Genomic DNA, 19,654 nt, shown 5'->3' on the forward strand with positions numbered 1-19,654 from the left:
ACAATGAGAACCCTGAAGGGCTCACAATCACTCATCCAAATCCTTGCTTGACAAAAAAAAAAGCACAACGCTGGTGATGTTTTATATTCTGTTCCATGGTCTTAATAATGAACCGTCACTTGTATATTTACTATACCTGTCTTACTTTATTTGAACTTGTTAGATTTTATTTTCTTGGCTTTGAAATGTCTAATTTTATGTGTATTTAAATGTCATTTCATGTACTTCTTTATGTCAATACTTTTGGTGTTTTCATGGAGGACTTTGAATTGCCTTGTGTTGAAATACAAACTTGCCTTACCATGGACATTCTCACAATCTACATGCGGTGCCTTGGTGAGTATTATACACATTTTAGTAGAATGTATTTCTTGTTGCTTTGGGTCTTTTCAAATACAATAATTAACCTGACTTTGTAATCTTTCTTATATCTATTGTTAGAAAAAATCAATATATTGGAGCGGAACTTTAAAAGATAATTCACTGTTTCTGGACGGATCATATTTGTCCACTTCCGGTAGTATTACAGGATGTTGTTTTTAGCCTCAGATAGCATAAAGCTAATATTGTATTGTATATATGAGTAGAGGGAGAAGGACTAGTGGAGTTACATACTAAACACACCGCCTTTACCTCTCACTCATTGATGCTGCAATGATACAGTTGCCTGTTTAATAACTGATAAACCTCCGAAGAATTGCATAATAGAATATTGTAGGACAGAGCTCCAGGACTTCGCTAACAAGATGGCGACGGTGACGACATAAGAGGACCCGCCCCCGACAACGTCAGCCTATAGAAGAGGATCCAGCCCCCCGCTACCAACCAATGAGAGCACGAGAGCGGGGCGCGTCTTATTTTGAAGTTGTTTATTGTATGGTCGGAAAGGGGTGGTTCTATAAAACATGTTTGTATTGTGAAATCGAGCTCTCTCTTTTGTTCCGGACCGCCAGACAGTAACTACTGATGGGTTGTAAAACCTACTACTGCATCCTTTTATTAAACACTCCTTTTATAACTTTTAAGGGAGTTTTGCTTTCTTTCTTTTAAACCGACTCCTGGGCTTCAAATAAACGAACATTTCTTACACTATAAAAGTGTTGGTTTCTATTGTGTTCCCTTCTCAGACTCACACATACGGACGCTTGGTCACTTTTTAATACTTCGAAATGTGGTTGAAGCTATAAGTATAACACTTGGTTTAGTAAAAAACATACCAGGTTTAGGAAAAAATCATGTTGTGGCTAACATGAAACATGTTTGTCGAGTAGCGTAAGTTAAGTCCGCTAACCACTTTACCTAAGTTAAGATGTTTCGTAATTAAGTTGGTCAAATTCAAACACTAGCTTGGATTCCCACGGTGTTCGACGCATTTGTTGCTACTACATCGCCTGACTTGCTCCTTTATCGCGATCCTAATTCTTACGGCCACTCCAGGAAGTCCTGCATGTGCATAGTAAATCTACGAATGTACATGGAGCATCATAGATTGAATCGTATGGCCAAGCAAGCGCCGGTATTTATTGTGAAGTCAGTCTTTATCTCGCCTCAACACTGATTAAAGGTCATTAAAGCGATGGAAGAAACACCTAAGGGCTAATGTGTCAAATGATCTTCCAACTGAGCTTCTCCATCCACTAATGAAAACAGTAGATACGGTGAAAAATTGGGAAATTGAATCGCATTGTTTGTCAAACTATCATTTCCAGACATTAAAATAAACTTCAATTAGTGACATAAAACTTCACCAAAGAGGTCCTGACAGCCAAATGTTACACTCAAACTCATTTCAGAGAAGAGGGGAACATTTGTGTATTTTGGCTTGCTATAAAAACATGAGCAATGTTTCATTTAGTTCCCATTGGCACCTGCATTATATTATTAGTCATCTTCAGTTAGTGGATCCAACATCTGCCCTCCAAGAGAAGGAGACATCCGAGCATCTCAGCTGTTGACTCAATGAGAATAATTACCATTGGCTACTCACACGAGGGCTGCTAACTGATGTGATAAGTACCTTTATTCTTTCATCCTTCCTTTAGTTCCCTTTTTAATTGCTTGGACTCTGTTAGAAACCTAGCTGTGCCTTCTAATAAAGAAGAAAGCGGGCCCAGCTGTGAAATCCTGATTGTTGTGTTGGAGCTGGAGCTGGTAGTAAAGCAGGCCTCCAGTTATTGTTGTGTGCATATATGTGTGTGTGTGTGTGTGTGTGTGTGTGTGTGTGTGTTGGGGTGGGGGCAGCGAGGCATGCCTTTTGAACAGCAGGTGGTAATTGAAACAAAACAAGGGCTGATTAGGGAAGCGTCTGGCAACTCATGATCCAAACAGCGAGCCGCCGAGGAGCCCAAACACGAGAGCCCTGGAATAAAGTGGTCATCATCTAATTAACAGAACACGTTTTAATTACCGAGTAAACCAAGCAGTGCGCTGTGTCAATTTAACTGATGTGGTAAGTGCCAGTTTACAATATCAGAAACAGACAAATAATTGGAATCTAATTACAAGCAGGTCTATTGCACACCAGGGCCTGCAGCCCATCTTAATAAACACATTTTTACATCAAACCATGAATAACAAACACTGCAGGACGGCTAATTGCCTCACTGCCATGTTGGGAGTTTGCCAGCCTCGACTATTTGACTGAGGCTCTTGTGTGAATGGATGAGGCTGTGCCACACTTCAATTAGAATAAAGTGAACAGCGGCCATTCCTGTTTGTTTTTGCAATCACACAGAGCTAAATAACATGACTGCTGATCTGTGTGTGGAGCACGACAATAAGAAGGGAAGCGATCATCACTCAAACGGGTTGAAGAGCAATATCTGTGATTGATGAGAAAAATTAACGGTGTGCTGTAATAGGGTCAGTTACATTTACCTCATTAGATATAGAATATGAGAACGGTTTGTTTTTATCTGCCAAGGTTTTAAGATATCTCACTTCAAGGTGTGTGGAAGATTCGTATATGGTGCTCAAAACTTAAAGTAAATCAAACATACTATACACCTTTCTCCAGGGAGGTTAATAACTATTTGACAAACAAAAGCAAGTAGAGTAAAAATGGACATGTACAAAATTGTGTTCAATGGCCTTTTGTGTTGAATTATTCAAGTAGATTTGGTACAGTGAGAATAAAAGTTACGAGACACTCGTGCCTGTGGAGGCCTATACGTCACTGGTGCAGTCTGGATGGATTTGGATGTTTACACTGTCACAGTCTGTTTATTTTCAGATGGTCGAGCTTCCTGTTGCCTACTGTAAGTCCACTGACACTAAGGGCCTCTGGAAGCCCATTTCTGTCAGTAACAGAAAACTAATGCATGAAAGTTGCAAGTCACAGTAAAATAGTCATAGTGGGTAAAGGTACTCACAATGTCTCGAGGTCTACAGGACAAAACTTGATCATTTGATTGATAAACGCTCATTTTTTTTATTGGTTAAGGTTGACAGATTAACCACAGCCCTAGAAAAAACACAACCTCTCAGCGTTAGCCTGTTTATGTTTTTTAGGCTGCCGATTCAACTGGATCTTTATCTGAGAAAACATATATAGCAGAACAGGCTAACACTACATTAGCTAGCTTTCATCATATCGCTAATAAGGGACAAGCAAGTAAAAGTACTGGCTGTTCTTGTTGATAAGTTAACATTAACTGCTTGATATAAAAAAATACAGTCAAAATAGAAACTTATTTGACTTATTTTAAACCAGAAATTCAACAATTTGAACGTTATTTAATGACGAATCTGAAAATAGCTATCAAGCTAGCGCAGTTAACAATCTGTTAGCTTGTTTCATCTGTAGTTTAACCCGCTTTTCAACTATGATAGGTGATCAACTTAACTTGTAACGTTACAAAGAGCTAACATAACTTAAGCCCGTTTACTAGTAACCTATTTGACATTTTATTTGAAATGGCTGGTCAGATGAAAAGGAAAATGTTAACACTACAGTCTTTCTGTATTTGTTTGCGGTTTCTTTATTTGCAACGCATTGAAGACCCAGAGCCACCTCATTATGGGTTATAAAGAATTACAGCACACTAAAATAACAAGTTTTGTAAAAGTTTTACTGCGATGTCCACACCGTACAAGGAGACTGAGATCTATGTGTGCAGGTTAAGTATTGACTGATCTTGTCTCTACACAGCCACTGTTCCCATAATATTTCATCCACCTTTATGGTCTATAATTATATCATATGTTAATGCCTCTCTGTAAGTTACTGTGCCATTCATTTACGTGAATGCTTCTGCTCTGAATGACTTTTAAACACAAACAGCTTCCATCACTGCGTGTTCCCTGCACAGTTTATGTTATCTGATCCAGTTTGTGATCAACAACACTGATACACAGGAGTCCTGAGCGTCAGGTGAAATACGGCCTGCGGAAAGATTGCTTGTGATTTTATATCGTTTCCATTAAATCTTGTCTTTCAAAGGCCTTAATTAATAATACACTTGACATTTATGTTTTCCAGCAATAAGCTAAGCAAGAAACGATTTATGTCACCTAAAGCTTTTTAACAAATCAATGCAAGTATTTGTAATTGCTTGTTTCACAAGATTAAAAGTGCTTAGACTTGATCTCTGTCTCCTGTTTAGTGGCCAACATGACCTGTGCCTCCGTCGTAAAAACACAAGTCCTGGTCATCAGCATTACTCCCGTCACCAAATCCATATCGCTATTATTTCTGGAATTTTAATGCTGGTACAATTTATAGCTTATCAAATGCAGTTACCTAAATTGCTGTTAGGAAAAGACAGTTTAACTGTCTCTTTTTAATTACGATATAATTTAATGTTGAGGCTGAGATGAGAGTCCTGCTGCAGATGACAAACACGGGTGTGTGAGGAACTCTTATTCAGGACAAAATGATGAAAAAGAGATTTACCTCGTGCTCTGTTAATGCGTACATGATGATATATCTACAGTAGTATTATGATTCTGTGTCCATCAGGAAGGTTTTGATGCATTGGCTGACATTGCATTAGATGGTAGCTCAGGACAAAGCTGTTTAGCATTGCAGAAAAGCTAAATCTTCTATATGTATGGAAGAGGATTAAGGACATGCAAAAAACTAAAACTGTTGGGCAGAATGCAGAATAAGGAAGTCAGCTTGAATACATTAACTTTTAGTCTTTTAGTAAATCAGGATTAGGGACATATGTGAAAAATGCATTTCTATTAAGATTGTCTGATCTTGTGACCGTTGAGGATAAAAATCTAAAGACCTACACGTACGACGAAACGTACCAAAAACTACAAATAAAAATAGACTGACAGAAAAACAAAAGGAGCAGCATTCATAACAATGTTCGGTAGCCAAATGTATGCACTCAAACTATTACATAGTTCAAATATCAGTTCTCTTTCATGTATAATGCTGTTGAGGACCAGTAACTAACAAACTCAAAAAGCAATTCACAAAGTAGTATTTCAAATGGACATTAAAGTCAGAAACCTGACAGAAAGAAGGCAGAACTCAAGTATTTTTTTTAGCATAAATTCTGACACTAAACTAACAACTCAAATTCAATGTTCACATGTAATCCTAATCCTCTATAGTAAAGATGCAAACAGAAAGTAGTGCATTCAATTTTTGACGACTTCGTAATTCTGCATTCTGCACAGCACTTCAATAACAATCAATACAGTAAGAATGTTCTGCCACACACACACACACACACACACACACACACACACACAAAGAGAGACACTTGCAGCCGAGGCTCTGAACAACCAGCATTTTATTGCGTGTTTAGAATGCTCACGTCAGTCATCGCCACTGACTACAACAGAGTGGTCTGCATCAGACAGACGAGGAATGATGAGGAGGTTACAGACTGATGGAAGTGATGAGCAATAATATTTCTCTATATAAAAAAAGAAACTACAGAGTACATCTTCAAAGGAAAAACTGAAAGTAAGAGATAGAAAAGCTGCTGCGGGATGAGAGCACCGTGACAGCTCCTGGGCCGCCCCCCCCCCAATTCATCCTCCCTCCCTGCTCTTTCTGAAGAGAGTGTGTGAGAGAGAGAGAAAGAGAGAGAGGGGGACGCATGACAGCGGGCTGGATGGTCGGTGAAGGATGAAACAATGGCGTTTTTTGTTTTTTTTTCAGCCAGCGTGTGATGTCGGGGATCTGATGCCACACGGCCGCAGTTTGCAAGACGTCTGACCTTTGACCTGTCTGCTGTGCTTGGTTTGACTCATTTACAATGACCCTTTGAGATAAAAATATAAATATCTTGATGCCGAACAAAATACCTACATGACATGGATGACACATCTTTGATGCGTGCGTGAAATGAACGAAACAAAAAAAGCATTTAACAATATTCTTTACATCTTGGCACTGCATGTTTTTTTTTTACTTTTTCCTATTCATTTCATATAAAATATCATTAGATTGATACACCCTTATATTATTACTGACCACTTAAAACATATTTCCCCCCCCACCCTCCCCCTTCTCTGGGATTAGTCATGCAAGATATCTCCGTCTCGTAGAGGAAATATACCTGTGTGCCCTTTTTTTCTCAGAGCGGTAATCTTTAACATACAGCCACAGAAGGCAGTGGTTGGACCATCAAAAGGAAGTATCAAAAAACAGCTTTAACACAAAGAGGGAAAATCTGTACAAAATGCTTAGGTCAATGATAACAGAGAAAAGTCTGTTTTTATCTATATTACAGTTTTAAAATCCAAAATGGGGGATAATCTCCCCCTCCCCCCCGCCCCCGGCCTGCCCAGATGTCTGCATGGATTTTTTTTTTTTTTTTTTTTTTTTAAAGCAAGGATTACTAAGTAAAATACATTTGCAGCACAGTTTTGCTATTCCAATACATACAGCAGTTTTTTTCTCATAGCTATTTCATAGTTAATACAAAGCAGTCGCGATAAAGCAATAACACAAATCTTTTGATCTTAAAAAAAAAAAAAAGAAGACAAAGAGAGGAAGAGACTTTACCGACATGTATGTACAACCTAATATTGGAACGCCCTTAAAACAACCCATCAGTACAGCGGAGGACAGTGACAGGAGGATGAACGAAAGGCCTGAGGTTTGGATTGGTTTGGCAACAAATAATAAAGAATAAAAGGATGAAAACTTTAATAAACAAGCTCTAATTTCTTTTCTTTTTTTGTAGTTTTCTCTCTACAGTATCAGACTACACATGCAAGACATACAACTAAGTGCAACTGAGTGAAATGTTTATTTACTTTTCCCTCATTTAATTGAATCATTCCCTATAGGTTTGAACAGAGGTATGCGTACGAATGCTTTTTTTCTCATGCTGTTATCTTTAGTAACGTCAAGCTACACATGCTGAGAATGTTTTAATCTACCAGCGCTTCTCCTCCTTCTCTTTTCGATCCCAAACATGCAGCCAGATGAACGGGGTGGTCGGGGGGGGGAGCGGTTTGTGGATGAGCTCGGCTGTTCTCACGGTCCAAGCCCGAGCTGAAACTGACCCGTCCCACAGCTGCCTGGATATTAAATACAACTTCTGGAAACCACAGATTGCCCTTCTACTTAATAAGCGGTGAAATAATAATAAAAATAACTGCCATAAAGTACCTTGTACCCAGCTTATTAGATGACAGGAGTGTATTTTTTTTTAATATAAAAAAAGTAATAAGAAACTAAAACACAATCATAGCCAAAAAGATGCTTAAAACCCCCCCGAAAAAAATGGCGTACAATCATTTCAAAGGATACAAAATGAAGAAAAGAGAATCATAGCATGGTCCAGTTGAAGTATCCGTTTCACATTGTTCTCTAGCAAAGCTTTTTCCATTTACCGGCATATTTTTCCTCATCGATTTTACCCTTTATGTTCAAATCTCCTCACCGAAACGCTCCCTTTTTTCATCCTCACTGGCCCAAAAGGACTAAAAGTTTCCCTAATTTGGTCATCGCCCCGCTCCGTTTTGGTCACTGCAAACATTACTGCAGCCGTCCCTCTCCTTCCCACCCCCTTTGGTTTTTAATAAGAATGAAACACCAGTTTGAGGAGCACCCCCCCCTTTTGATTCTTTCTGGAGGAGAGATATTTGGCCTTATCTGATATTGCATGGAACACACAACACTGACTTTGTAGTTTATCTTTGGTAGTCACAGAACAAGATATTAAACACATCAACAGAAGAAAAGAAAAAAAAGCCAAATCATCTCAATAATAAATTAAAAGCTGTTGATTGCAGTCTTGAAATTCATGGTCGAGTAGAGATCTACCTAAGCTGGAATCGCTGCATCACAATGAGGAATTGATTCAACGCTGCGGGTTACAACTTTTTTGGGCTGAAATTGAACACGTTTAAAAACAAAATGGCATTTACTGTAGGCCTATGTTTGGGCCCTTTACGATAGCTGTCAAAATGCTGGAATGTGTGACGATTTTGGGTCTTATTGCAAGTCTTGGACATTTTTGATAACAAATGAACATTTCATCCTCACTGAAACTGGTCATGCGCCTGATACAAATACAACTACAGGGAATGCACGTTTATCATCAAGCAGTGAAAGGAATTACAGCGTGGAAAGAAAAAAAGAGTAGAGGACATGTTTGATTAACAATGGCAGGTTGTGTTCAGGAATCACAATTAGTCGGTCTAAATCATTATCTCTCCGGCGCTCACCTGACATTTCCATTCTGCTTTGTATAAGAAAAAAACAAACTGGTAAGTGATCAGAAATTGTGTAGCGGCTCGACACGCTCTGCCGAGAGGGGCTGTTTTTAAAGTGTAATTCCATAAGGATAAATCATAACCTGCATGATTTCTCTGTCATTCATTCGCATCTTAAATTAAACTTCATTGATGCGTGGAGAGAGCCTTCATTACGAGTAGTGCATTGCCAATGGACTTCATGAGCAGGTGCGGGGGAGGGGCGGAGTTTTCCTTTCCCGTTTTTCTTTTTTTTTTTGAAGATCCGTGGAATAAATGACAGAAAAATACTACTCGGTACGCAACATTCGGCTTCATGTGTGTGTTTTTAAAAGAAGAAATAATAAACATTCATCATCAAGTGCTGACCACACACAATCTCCACAGCATGGGCATGAGGTCTGATCAGTTTAAAAGGAAAAAGAAACATCGAAAATGGAAAAAAGACACCTCATGTTGATATTTCATAACATCTAACCCCTCCCCGACAATAAAAACAACGAAAAACACCCGGATAAAAACCCACCCGATGGAATCAAAGCGATGAGAAGTGTTGAAGGCAGTGACAATGAACACAAGTCATTTACACACACGGTGTAAATTAGAACGTCAGTCACACTCTCTCTCTCTCTGTGAGTATGTGGTCAGATGTGTTTGAGAGAGGGAGAGAGAAAAAAGGGGGGAGACGACCCCCTCTTGCAGTCCGCTGAGTGCAGTCCGTCCTGGCTGTGCGGCGATAAAAGGTCTCTGACCCTGAACGCATCGCCCCGTACCAAAGGAGTCCATCCCACACAGGAGTAGAAAGGAAGTTTCACTTTTTAATCTTTACTTGAATCAGAAGTAGAAAGAAATCAGGAAGAAATAAAAAGTGTGTGTGTATGTATGTGTGTGTGTGTGTGTGTCTTGTAATGGCACTAAAAAAAGTGAACTGGGAGACATTTGAGAAGCTGAGACTGCAGTTCAGTGTTCGTTATCTGCCGAGCGTTTTTTTCTGTCTCCCAGATTACCCAGACTGCCTCTGAGGCCCCCGGCGAGGATGGAGGGTTGGGGGGTGGGGGTGGGGTGGTGGAAGGTGGGGCCCCTGCTAGCCTTACAGCATGTCGTCGTGGCCCTGGTCGTCGTCGTAGTCTCTGTGGTGATCGAAATCCGGACTGTGATTGGCGGTCGTTACCAGGGAGAGGGGCCCTTCGTGGTCTTCGGGGTCCAGTGGTTCCTCCTTAATGTGATGCCTGCAGGAGGAAGAGTAGAGAGAAGATATGGCTCCAATTCTGCTGCTTTTTTTTTTTTTAAATAACCTTTCAAAATGACAGAGACCTAATTCTGTTTATAGAGGAGGAAACAGGGGAACAAAAACAAACGTCTGGCTTCACCGAGAGCCTCGCTGGAGCTCCTGATAATTTTCTTTTCAGGTAGTCCAATCCCGGCAAAAACTGCTGGCTTTTTAAAAAAATTTCGTGGCAAGCGACAACAGGGTATTCACTTAGAATTGATAAATGAGGAAGATTAACAGCGTGAGTGGAGCGCAGGAGAGAATGGAGTCGGCCGTTGTCAGCCTCCTGGTGGCGGAGGATCAGCGGCGCGCTGTGTGTTCCCCTTCCTGCTCGTTAACATGCACAACCTGCGAGGCGGGTCTCCAGAGGACGACCCCGCGCCGGCTTCTATCATTAATCAACTTCAAGCAAACACAGCGACCAGACACCGGCGCTTTAAACTCCAGAATTAATGCATATTTTCAAGCGAGTGTCAATACGCTGGAAGAAAAGCGCTTGGCAGTAGAGGCGCATTCGGCACAACACGGCGATAAGAAACAGAGCCCTTATGAGAATAATAACGCTGTCACTTGTAAACAAGGCAAAAACATGAGCCCCCCCCCCCCCTCTACCCCTTTACAGCTCACAGCCTGGGCAAAAGAGCCACTAAAGAGATGAGATCTGCCAAATTTCTCATTATAGAAGCGGAGGGGGGAGAGGAGGCCTGGCGGTGGCAAAAAGCAGGAAAAAAAACACGTTATGAAAAGCTGCAGGGGACGTGGCGCTCTAACCCGCGGCGCCAGGAGGAGAGGTGGAGGCAGAGCGGTGTCAGGATAAAGCACCGGGCTCATTTACTACACCAACAAGGGACAGCGTTCTACATCGCCGAAGCCGTACATTCGATTTATTCACACTGGGACATCTTGTGTGATTTGCAACTATTTTGTCGTATGCTAACGAGCTAACTGACATATTTTGGTGTGAGTTTAAAAAAAAGGAAGGGGGAAGAAGTAAAATCAGCTTTTTCATAATTTTCTAAGTAAATCCACATAACACAGGGACCTAGCATTTATCCAAACCGGGATGTGTTGTGTCATTTACAGCTATGGCGTCGTATGCTAACGAGCTAGCTCACATTTTGGTGTGAGTTAAAAAATGGAAGGAGGGAAAAACTCAGCTCCAAGTGCCTCAGGTCTGCTTCTGTGGCTGCTGGGCACATGCCATTGTTAATATAATGCTATCTAACCCTAACCCAAAACTCCAACCCTAACACTGGAGCCTAGCATTTGACTTATCCACAATGCTACGTCTTGTGTCATTTACAGCTATTGTGTCGTATGCTAACGAGCTAACTGACATATTTCGGTGTGAGTAAAAAACAAAAGAAAAAGGAAAGTAAAGTTAGCTTTTCTATATTTCAACAAGTAAATCCACAACGAACCGTAACACAGGGGCCTAGCATGTTTTTATATTATTTATGTTGTATGACATTTACCGCTTTTGCGTCGTATGCTAACAAGCTAGCTGACATATTTTGGTGTGAATTATCAAATGGAAGGGGGGAAAGTAATGTCAGCTTTTCTATCAGTTTCACATCAAAGTAAATCCACACGTGGCCCAGGTCTGTCCCTGTGGCTGCAGGGAACATGTGATATTGTTAATATAACGCATTGAAACCTAATCCTAACAATGGAGCCTAGCCTAGCATTTGATGTATCCACACTGCTATGTCTTGTGTCATTTACAACTATTGTGTCGTATGCTAACGAGCTAACTGACATACATTTGTGTGAATTATAAAGAGGTTGGGGGTGGGGGAGGGAAAGTAAAGTCAGCTTTTCTATCACTTTCACATCAAAGTAACTCCACAAGTGCCTCAGGTCTGCCTGTGGCTGCGGGGCACACATGCAATTGTTATTATTATGCTATTGAACGGCATGCTGATTCCACACTTTGCTCATAATTAGCTTTCTCTGGATGCACGCTTCTCGTCGAAAGTGATCTGGTTTCTGCACGGCGTTTGGAAAGCTGCGTCCTGTCAGGTGGCAGGCACACATGTGGAAAACACATGTTGGTACACGGTGAGCAGCGGGGATGGACGTGTGTTTGGAAGGGTGTGAGCCAGGGCATAATGGCAGATGTTTTGCTCCTTACTTATCCTGCTTTAGTAAGAAGAAGTATTCAGATCCAAGATAAAGTACTGTGAAGATACCCCATTACAACTAAACGTCCTGCTTTCAGAACACACTTCAGTTAAAGTATGCATCAGTTAAATGTAGTTAAAGTCCTTAATGGTGTTTTGATGCTGCTTTTTAGAGCTTTACATGTTTATGGTTGTTCTTATTTGAACTCCTTTATATATACTGTTGGATTGTTCAATGTACAGCAATGTTCTGTCATCATATTCTATAAGAGCACTGTATGTTTGTGAAAACTAAACTTTTCACGAGTTTCTTTGACCTATTTTTCCCTGATTAAAATCAGTTTATATACAATTATGTTTGCATACAATGAACCTTATTGTCCTGCTATCAAAACCGTCCTGAATATAAGTGTGTAAGTTTTGTTAGAAGATGTTATAGTATGAAAGAAAAAGTACCTTTATTTCTAACTTAAAATATATATTGGATTCAAATAATGAGTTTCCCAGAGAAAAAAACCTGGTTTTCAGCTAAATATTGCATTTTCCAGCTAATGCAATAAAGTTTAAATACTATTACACTCACAAAGAATGAACCTTATGTATTTCATATTTTGAACGGGACAGGAATGGTATAAAACATTTAGATTTGAGAAGTAGGGAGCAGAATATTAGATTAGGGGTAGGATATTTGTGTATCAGATGTAGTAGAGTAGTAGAAGTAAAGTACCTCAAATTTGAACTTACACAGTACTTTAAAGTAGATGTATTTTATTCCTCCACTGCCTGTATGTAACATCTAAAGCGGGTATGTTTTAGTAATAAGAGAATAAAGTTCTTTAAAAGCTAAAGAAAACAGGTTTAACTCATTTTGTGCTTGCATTAAAGCGTATAGACATAATTATGGATGTGTGTGTGAGCTGCCTGAAGACAGCAGCAGAGGGGCAGAGGGAGAGGCTGCCTTCAGGGCCCGCACACCCATCCTGTCTCTGCTTTCCTGCTCCACAGCCACGCTCCCAGCTATGTTCTCAGTGATTAGGGATGGCACTTCCCTCCATTTGGCCAGGAGCTCATTTCTGCACCTTTTCTTGTTTTCAGGCACAATTTCCCCCCCAAAGCTCAGACGTTTCAGGAGGCCATCCCCGAGCCGGTGGTCTGCCCCCACATCTGGAAACGATGCGGCGTGCGCTGTGTTATTTTAGGCTTCAAACAACTTAGCAGACAGTCCTATACAACAAGCGAACGGGGAGCTGCGGTTTCCACACCGACCGCAACTTTCCTACACGAGAATCTTGGACGGTGTCCTCCAGACTAATTACGCTTTTGTGTTGTTGTTCTGTTTCGGCGTCTCCGAGGCGTTTATGATTGTGTTGCGGCTCGTGTTGGAGCCAGCAGCTCTGTCACTCTGCGCTCTGGCATTCTGTAAATATTTTAACAAATTGGAATCATGGCGGGACTCAGACAGACACATAAAGGAGGGTTCATAAACTCGCTGTTTAAATAACGGGGGCTTTTCTTTCAAACATGGAATGAAATCATCAATAGGAATGAACTTTCAGTAGCTGATAAAACAATCAGGGCTGTAAGTTCTCTGCCAATTCATTTCTTGATTAATTGATAATCATTTGGGTAAAATATAGTGAAAAATATCCATCCTAGTTTCGATAAATGCCTTTTTTGTCAGTCCAAAACTCAAATATATTCACTTTGATTTTGTATAAAATACAAAATAAAGCCATTTTTTCTGTAATTTGACTGTGAAAAAGACTTGAACAAGTAAACATTGTTAAATCACAGAGGTGCCATGTTTTCTTTCTTTTCAATAATGGTTGATAACAATAATTCAATAATTGATCAACAGGAATGTCTCATCAGTGTTTAATAATGCAAATATTAGCATGATTGAGTGAGTTGGGCTGGAACTAAACTGGCGATTATTTTAATGAGAAAAATATAGAAAAATATCGATTCAACTTTAAATGCCTTTTTTTGTGAGTCCAAACCCCAAAGATATTCTCTTTAAAATGGTATTAAAAAGGGAAAAGCTGGAATTGTCCATATTTTATCAATTGGAAGTAGCATTTTCTGACATTTTAGCATGAAAATGACTTTGACGATAAACAGATGAGGAAAAAAAGTTGCCAATAATTGTTCTGTTTATCATTTAAACATTGCAGACGTATTGGAATTGTGTCTGGCCTGAAACAGACAGCAAGACACATAAAGGAGAGTTCATAAACTCGCTGTTAAAATAAAACAGGGGCTTTTCTTCCTTTTCTAAAAGGTGGAGTTTCCTCTTTCAGCGGGGAGGCCTGCCGCAAGCTCTGGCCGTGACCCCACACACACACACACGCACACACAGACACGTCCACACACACCGCTCCAATATCATCCCTCCTCACTTTATTTACTGTCCTGGTTGCTTCTCTTTCATCTCATGCCCCGTGTTAAGTCATTTCAGAGCATTATTTAGCCAGTGAGCCTCTGAAAGTGGATATAAAGGAGTGCGGTGCCACTCACATAGCTGGCAGGGGCGAGCGTCCCGGGCTGCTGTCACTGCCGTTGCTGTTTCCATGGTCCATCGCTCCGTTCATCTCCTCGCGGAAGGCGTGTGCCAGGGAGTGGAGGTTGGGACTTCCAATGGAAGCAGTAGTGTATAGAGGTATGTTGTTTTCTGCCATTGAAGCCTGAAAAGCAAAGACCGGAGCATTAAAATGTGAGTCGGAAGAGGCTTGTCAGCACTTTCTCAGATGCCCATCACTCTGTTCACACCAGCACACCCCCTTAAAAAACACAGGAGAGGTTTTTCTTCTTCTCTGAAACTTTTAAAGATCTGAGTGAGGTACAGTGGTGGTGCGTAGATTTACGAGTAATGTACATTATTTACCTTGATGCATGTGTTTATATCTTATTATTTATACCTAAACATATGTAATAATAGCACTTACCGCCTTTAGCTCATTAAAAAAATTAAAAATAAACTGCATTTTTTTGTCTCAGGAATCTTTTTAATGACAATTAAGTTCATTTGAAAACCTAATTTACAAATTCCATGTACTTGTACTGTCATACTCTGAGTAAAATCTGAAATAACACACTTTAACTCAAGTAAGTTTATGATTGCATGACAATAAGGTTCCTTGTTATCAAATATTATTTTATATAATCTGTTTTAAATCAGGGGTTTTCTAAAAGAGAAACTCATAAATTTTTTTTTTACTTATATGATGATTTTATAGAATGTAATGGGCTGCTGTAGATGAAAAACGACCCCAAATTATAAATAGGAGTAAAAAAGAGAACAAAATTAGAAATGTAAAGCCGTAAACTGCATAAATAATAATCCCAGAACATGTGGAACAGTGAAAACCTGAAGAAGTTACATTTTTGGTATTTCAACTGTTTTTTTCCCCTTCAACTTAAGTACATTTTTGATTGCAGTGCTTTTACTTCCAGTGGAGTATTTTCCCTGTACATTTGCACTACAGTGAAGGATCTGAATTCTTCCTCCAACTCTGAAGCAGCAGAGGATGAGGTCAGTGTTCGGTGTTTACCTGGAAGGCAGCAGAGAGGGTCGGACCGTAGCCCAGGCTGGTCTGAATGTTCTTCACTAAGGCGGGACTTCTGCAGAGAGAGAAATCCAATTACAACCACAGACTGGTGTCTCACCTAGCAGGCATTCCTCTGCTACGGTATCTTGTTTCATGAGAGGAAATCAATGCACTTTGTATAAGTACTAAATACATTTACTGGTGTAGTAATGTGGCTTTTAAGATGTTCAATCACTTGACAATACCACACAACTAACTTTGAGAAGATGGAGGCAAAGCATGAGGCATGAACACAACAAAAAGCATGATGGCAACATTGAAAGGATGGGGAGCGCATGCAAGTGGGGGCGGGGCCTCTGGAGTTTGGCAGGCGGAAGTGCTTACTGTACGTCAAAGTTTTCGTCAGCGGCGTTTTTCCGAGGCCGGCCTCGCTGAACGTGGTGGCTGCGCTTAAACTCCCCATCATCAACGGTCCAAAAAGACCCAAACTCATCCTCTACTCTCACAAAGCACTTATGCAGGGAAAGGTTGGTGCGAATGGCACCCTGGGAAAGCAAACCAGCAGCAGGAAGGGAGAACGGGTAAGGGAGGGAGGGGGGAGGCAGCCAGGTGCAGATGCAGTGATTGACAAGACAGACAGATAGACAAGACACAGGAGAGGGGGAGAGGATCAAAATGAAAGCCATTGTGGGTTATGAGGCATCAGCATGGGGGGGGGGGGCAAAGCACGCGGACATGACGGCACACAGAGGACAATGAGATGGAGCGTCCAATCAAAGAGACGGACGCTAGGTGGAGGCTGGAGGACGCCAAACCTACCCACTGATCTTTTGAGGCCGTCTCTTTTGGAACTCTAGTTCGTCGACTGTCCACACAGCCCCTTTTACGTTTTCTACTCGCACAAAACACTTGTGAAGACTAAGATTATGCCGGACTGCGTTCTGCAGTTGGTGAGGTGAGACAGGAGAGAGAGAGAGACACAGAGGTTGCTATCAGTACAGGAAACTGCATGTGAGGAGAAATATCAAAGAGGACCTTTTTTTTTGGGGACGAAATCTGAAGGAAAACAATAAATACACCACAGTGTTATTGGCAGGAAAAGTCCCCGGAGTTTCAAATGACTGAAACAACATAATATTTAGCAGTATCCATGGCGATAGAGTTAATGACATCATTCTTTCTTAAGTGCCCTTCTCTGATCAGGGAGATAGAGTCGTCAACAGGTCATTCAGGAGTCTTTCACCGACTAGGAAAAAGGTTCTGGTCATTTCCCCTTTACAATGTGAGAGGAATAACGCTATAAAAACACAAACTGATGTCAGCCGACCCGCATATATCATCCTGCTGTTTTTACAGGAGCCGTGCTGTGTGTGTGTGTGTGTGTGTGTGTGTGTGTGTGTGTGTGTGTGTGTGTGTGTGTGTGTGTGTGTGTGTGTGTGTGTGTGTGTTTGTGTAAACTGAGCTGCGGAATCCAGTGGCTGTAACACACAATGTGCCCCTATGGAAGGACTGTCAGCGAGTGTGAGAGCAGGGTGCTGGTCGTGTGTGTGTGTGTGTGTGTGTGTGTGTGTGATCAGCTTTATGTTGAGAAGAGGCTTACAGTGCTTTATTACTGACTGTTTTACATACATTACAGTCCCAAAAATGTAAATGGGCCCTTAATTAAATGCATTTTGATCAGAGTTTAGATGTAATTGTGAATTAATGTATTAACAAAATACTCTACTATTTAAATAAAGTTATTTTGGAGTGTAGTATTCACCTTCTATTAAGAATATGACAGTGTTCACAATTTGGTACGTGCAATCAGCATATTTAGTTTGGATATTTTTAAGCTATTGTTTTTCAGAATGTCACTTTTTTGTAATAAAATTCAGACGTATGGGATGTTCTTACATTACTCAGGTTTCAGAATAAAGCCTACTGGTTTACAGTCTGTTCTGTGCTTTGTGTACAAACCAACAAGAGATGCATTACCAAAATAAAAGCCTGCATTTCTGTCATTAAGGAGGAACACACTTACTTACTTTGGAGACTTTAATATCAACATGTGTTTGGATGTGTGCAAATATCGCAACACAAACTCATTTTTAAGAGGGGAATAAATGGAGTGATGAGGAAGGCTGGGTTCCCAAAGTCAAACAAATACGACACAAGTGGAAATACTTAGCAATAATTCCTGTTCTGAAAGCTGCACGGACTAAACAGGATTTTGTTTTTTTACTGGCCACGAAAACAGCTGAGGAAGATGAGGCTTTTTTTAATGGAATATGGACGAAAAAAATCTAACTTACTCATTTAAATCTAACTTTCTCTGAACCGAGACTTTCCTGGTATTTGCTAGGTTGTTGTTTTGTTATTGTGTGTGTGTGTGTGTGTGTGTGTGTGTGTGTGTGTGTGTGTGTGTGTGTGTGTGTGTGTGTGTGTGTGTGTGTGTGTTGTGGCCTGGTAGAAAACAGAGTGTTCCCTTCTGAGATGAGAGGCTCAGCCAGGAGTCACTGGCAGAGCGCTGCTGTGTTAAACTAATGCCACCCACGAGCAGAACATCCCCACATATTAAAGAGAGACTGTTTCTTCTTTTCTTTTCTCCCCTCCCTCCCCCTTCTTTCTCCCCTTCTTTTCTTTTTAACAAGAATGCACATATTCCTTCCCTTTGGTTTTTCTATGTGGTTCCTTTTGTTTGTTTAAAGGGTGTTTCATTTGGACAGAATAAAGTGGAGCATTGTAACGGCTTCTGGTAAAGGTTCATTTATAAAGACATCAGGGCCCTGGCTATCATTTAGTTTCTCCACAACAGGATGTCTCCTTCTCTCTGTCTGGTGTGAGGAAGGAACAGAGGAATTACCTTCCACGTCGCTGCGTTGCGTCTAAAATATGCAAACATTCGTGTGAACCAGTTGTAGATTTCGTTTAGTGTTAGCTGCTTTTCTGGAGATTCCAGGATCGCCTGGAAGAGGGGAACAGCGACAGAAACAAACATTTAGCATTTTGCTCCCCCGTCACAAAGCGATCAATAATTCAGGAGTGTGTGTGTGTTCTCTTGAGGAAAACAGAAAGGAAACTAAAGTGCTAAGAAGTGAAAAATGGCAGATTTGAATACATCTTCCTCTGTGGGTAAATGAAGGGCAAGTGGAAAACATTTCTCAGGCAGATTACAGGGCAGCAATTATGGCCCCGGCTCAGATTAATTCCTGAGATCCCAGATTACTGAGGCCTGGCAATAATTGTCTGGCCATCTTAAAAACAGGTTCATCCCTACTGTTGTGTGAAATGAATTTGGTAATAATCACAGCAATGCTTAATCAAATGCAATTGTCATATGTGGCTGAAGATGGTTAATCTGTCTGAATTGCATTTTAACAAGGAGAGAAATATATGCTACAAATGCTGCTGTGTTTCGTGTTGTGATTAAGCGGGGTGGAGGATGTTAAAAATACAAACTCTTTAATAGAAAGCACGAGCTCACCTGTCTTATTAGTGAAGCGTACGTGAACGGCGGCCTCACGTCTGCATTCATGTAAAACTCTTTGTTCTGACTGAGATCTGCACACAGGGAAGGAGAGCATGGGATACAATGAGCAGGTGTCAACAGGAATGAACCATCAGTGGAAAAAAACAGTTTGATCACATGTGTGTAATCTAGGGATTGCAACTCTGCCTATTATTTTCTCGATTAATAGTTTGCTGTGAAAAATACTGACTTAAATCTGGCTTAATTTGTTGTTTACAAGCTGGACCCGAACTGATAGGTCTTTGCCATCCTTATTTAATATTCCTATTAACACTTATTACCATCAGTATTAATAAGCACATCTTAGGGTGTCATAGGGATGTCAGTTTTGTTTTGTTTATTATAAATTAAGGGCTTCAATGTAGGATCTCTAGATGAATCGCCTGTTTGGTGTTTGGTTTGGAACAAATACGGAAAATAGCAAAACATGCCTCTCGTAGTTTCTCAAACTCTAAGGTTAATTCTTCATATGTCATGTTTTGTCTGTCAAACCTAAATATATTCTTAAACATATTTGTATTGAGAGGAA

The 19,654-nt window shown here is 40.5% G+C and overlaps 1 protein-coding gene across 13 annotated transcripts in view; it reads right to left on the reverse strand.

The window, feature by feature from the left end:
* Window positions 1-5,732: 5,732 nt before the first annotated feature.
* foxp1b (forkhead box P1b) overlaps window positions 5,733-19,654 on the reverse strand; it is a 187,828-nt gene continuing 173,906 nt past the window's right edge. For 11 of the 13 annotated variants that reach the window (XM_063910559.1, XM_063910560.1, XM_063910561.1 and 8 more), the window contains 6 exons: window positions 19,081-19,157; window positions 18,460-18,561; window positions 16,434-16,555; window positions 15,618-15,687; window positions 14,584-14,750; window positions 5,733-9,902 (listed from right to left, as the gene is read on the reverse strand). In XM_063910559.1, the coding sequence (XP_063766629.1) occupies window positions 9,764-9,902; window positions 14,584-14,750; window positions 15,618-15,687; window positions 16,434-16,555; window positions 18,460-18,561; window positions 19,081-19,157 (677 nt within the window). In that variant the 3' untranslated portion in view covers window positions 5,733-9,763. Of the gene's footprint in view, window positions 9,903-14,583; window positions 14,751-15,617; window positions 15,688-16,429; window positions 16,556-18,459; window positions 18,562-19,080; window positions 19,158-19,654 lie in introns of those variants that run through there. The other 2 variants (XM_063910570.1, XM_063910571.1) reach the window with 2 other exon arrangements.

Source organism: Eleginops maclovinus, chromosome 20, assembly GCF_036324505.1.
Source record: "Eleginops maclovinus isolate JMC-PN-2008 ecotype Puerto Natales chromosome 20, JC_Emac_rtc_rv5, whole genome shotgun sequence".
Lineage (NCBI taxonomy): Eukaryota > Metazoa > Chordata > Actinopteri > Perciformes > Eleginopidae > Eleginops > Eleginops maclovinus.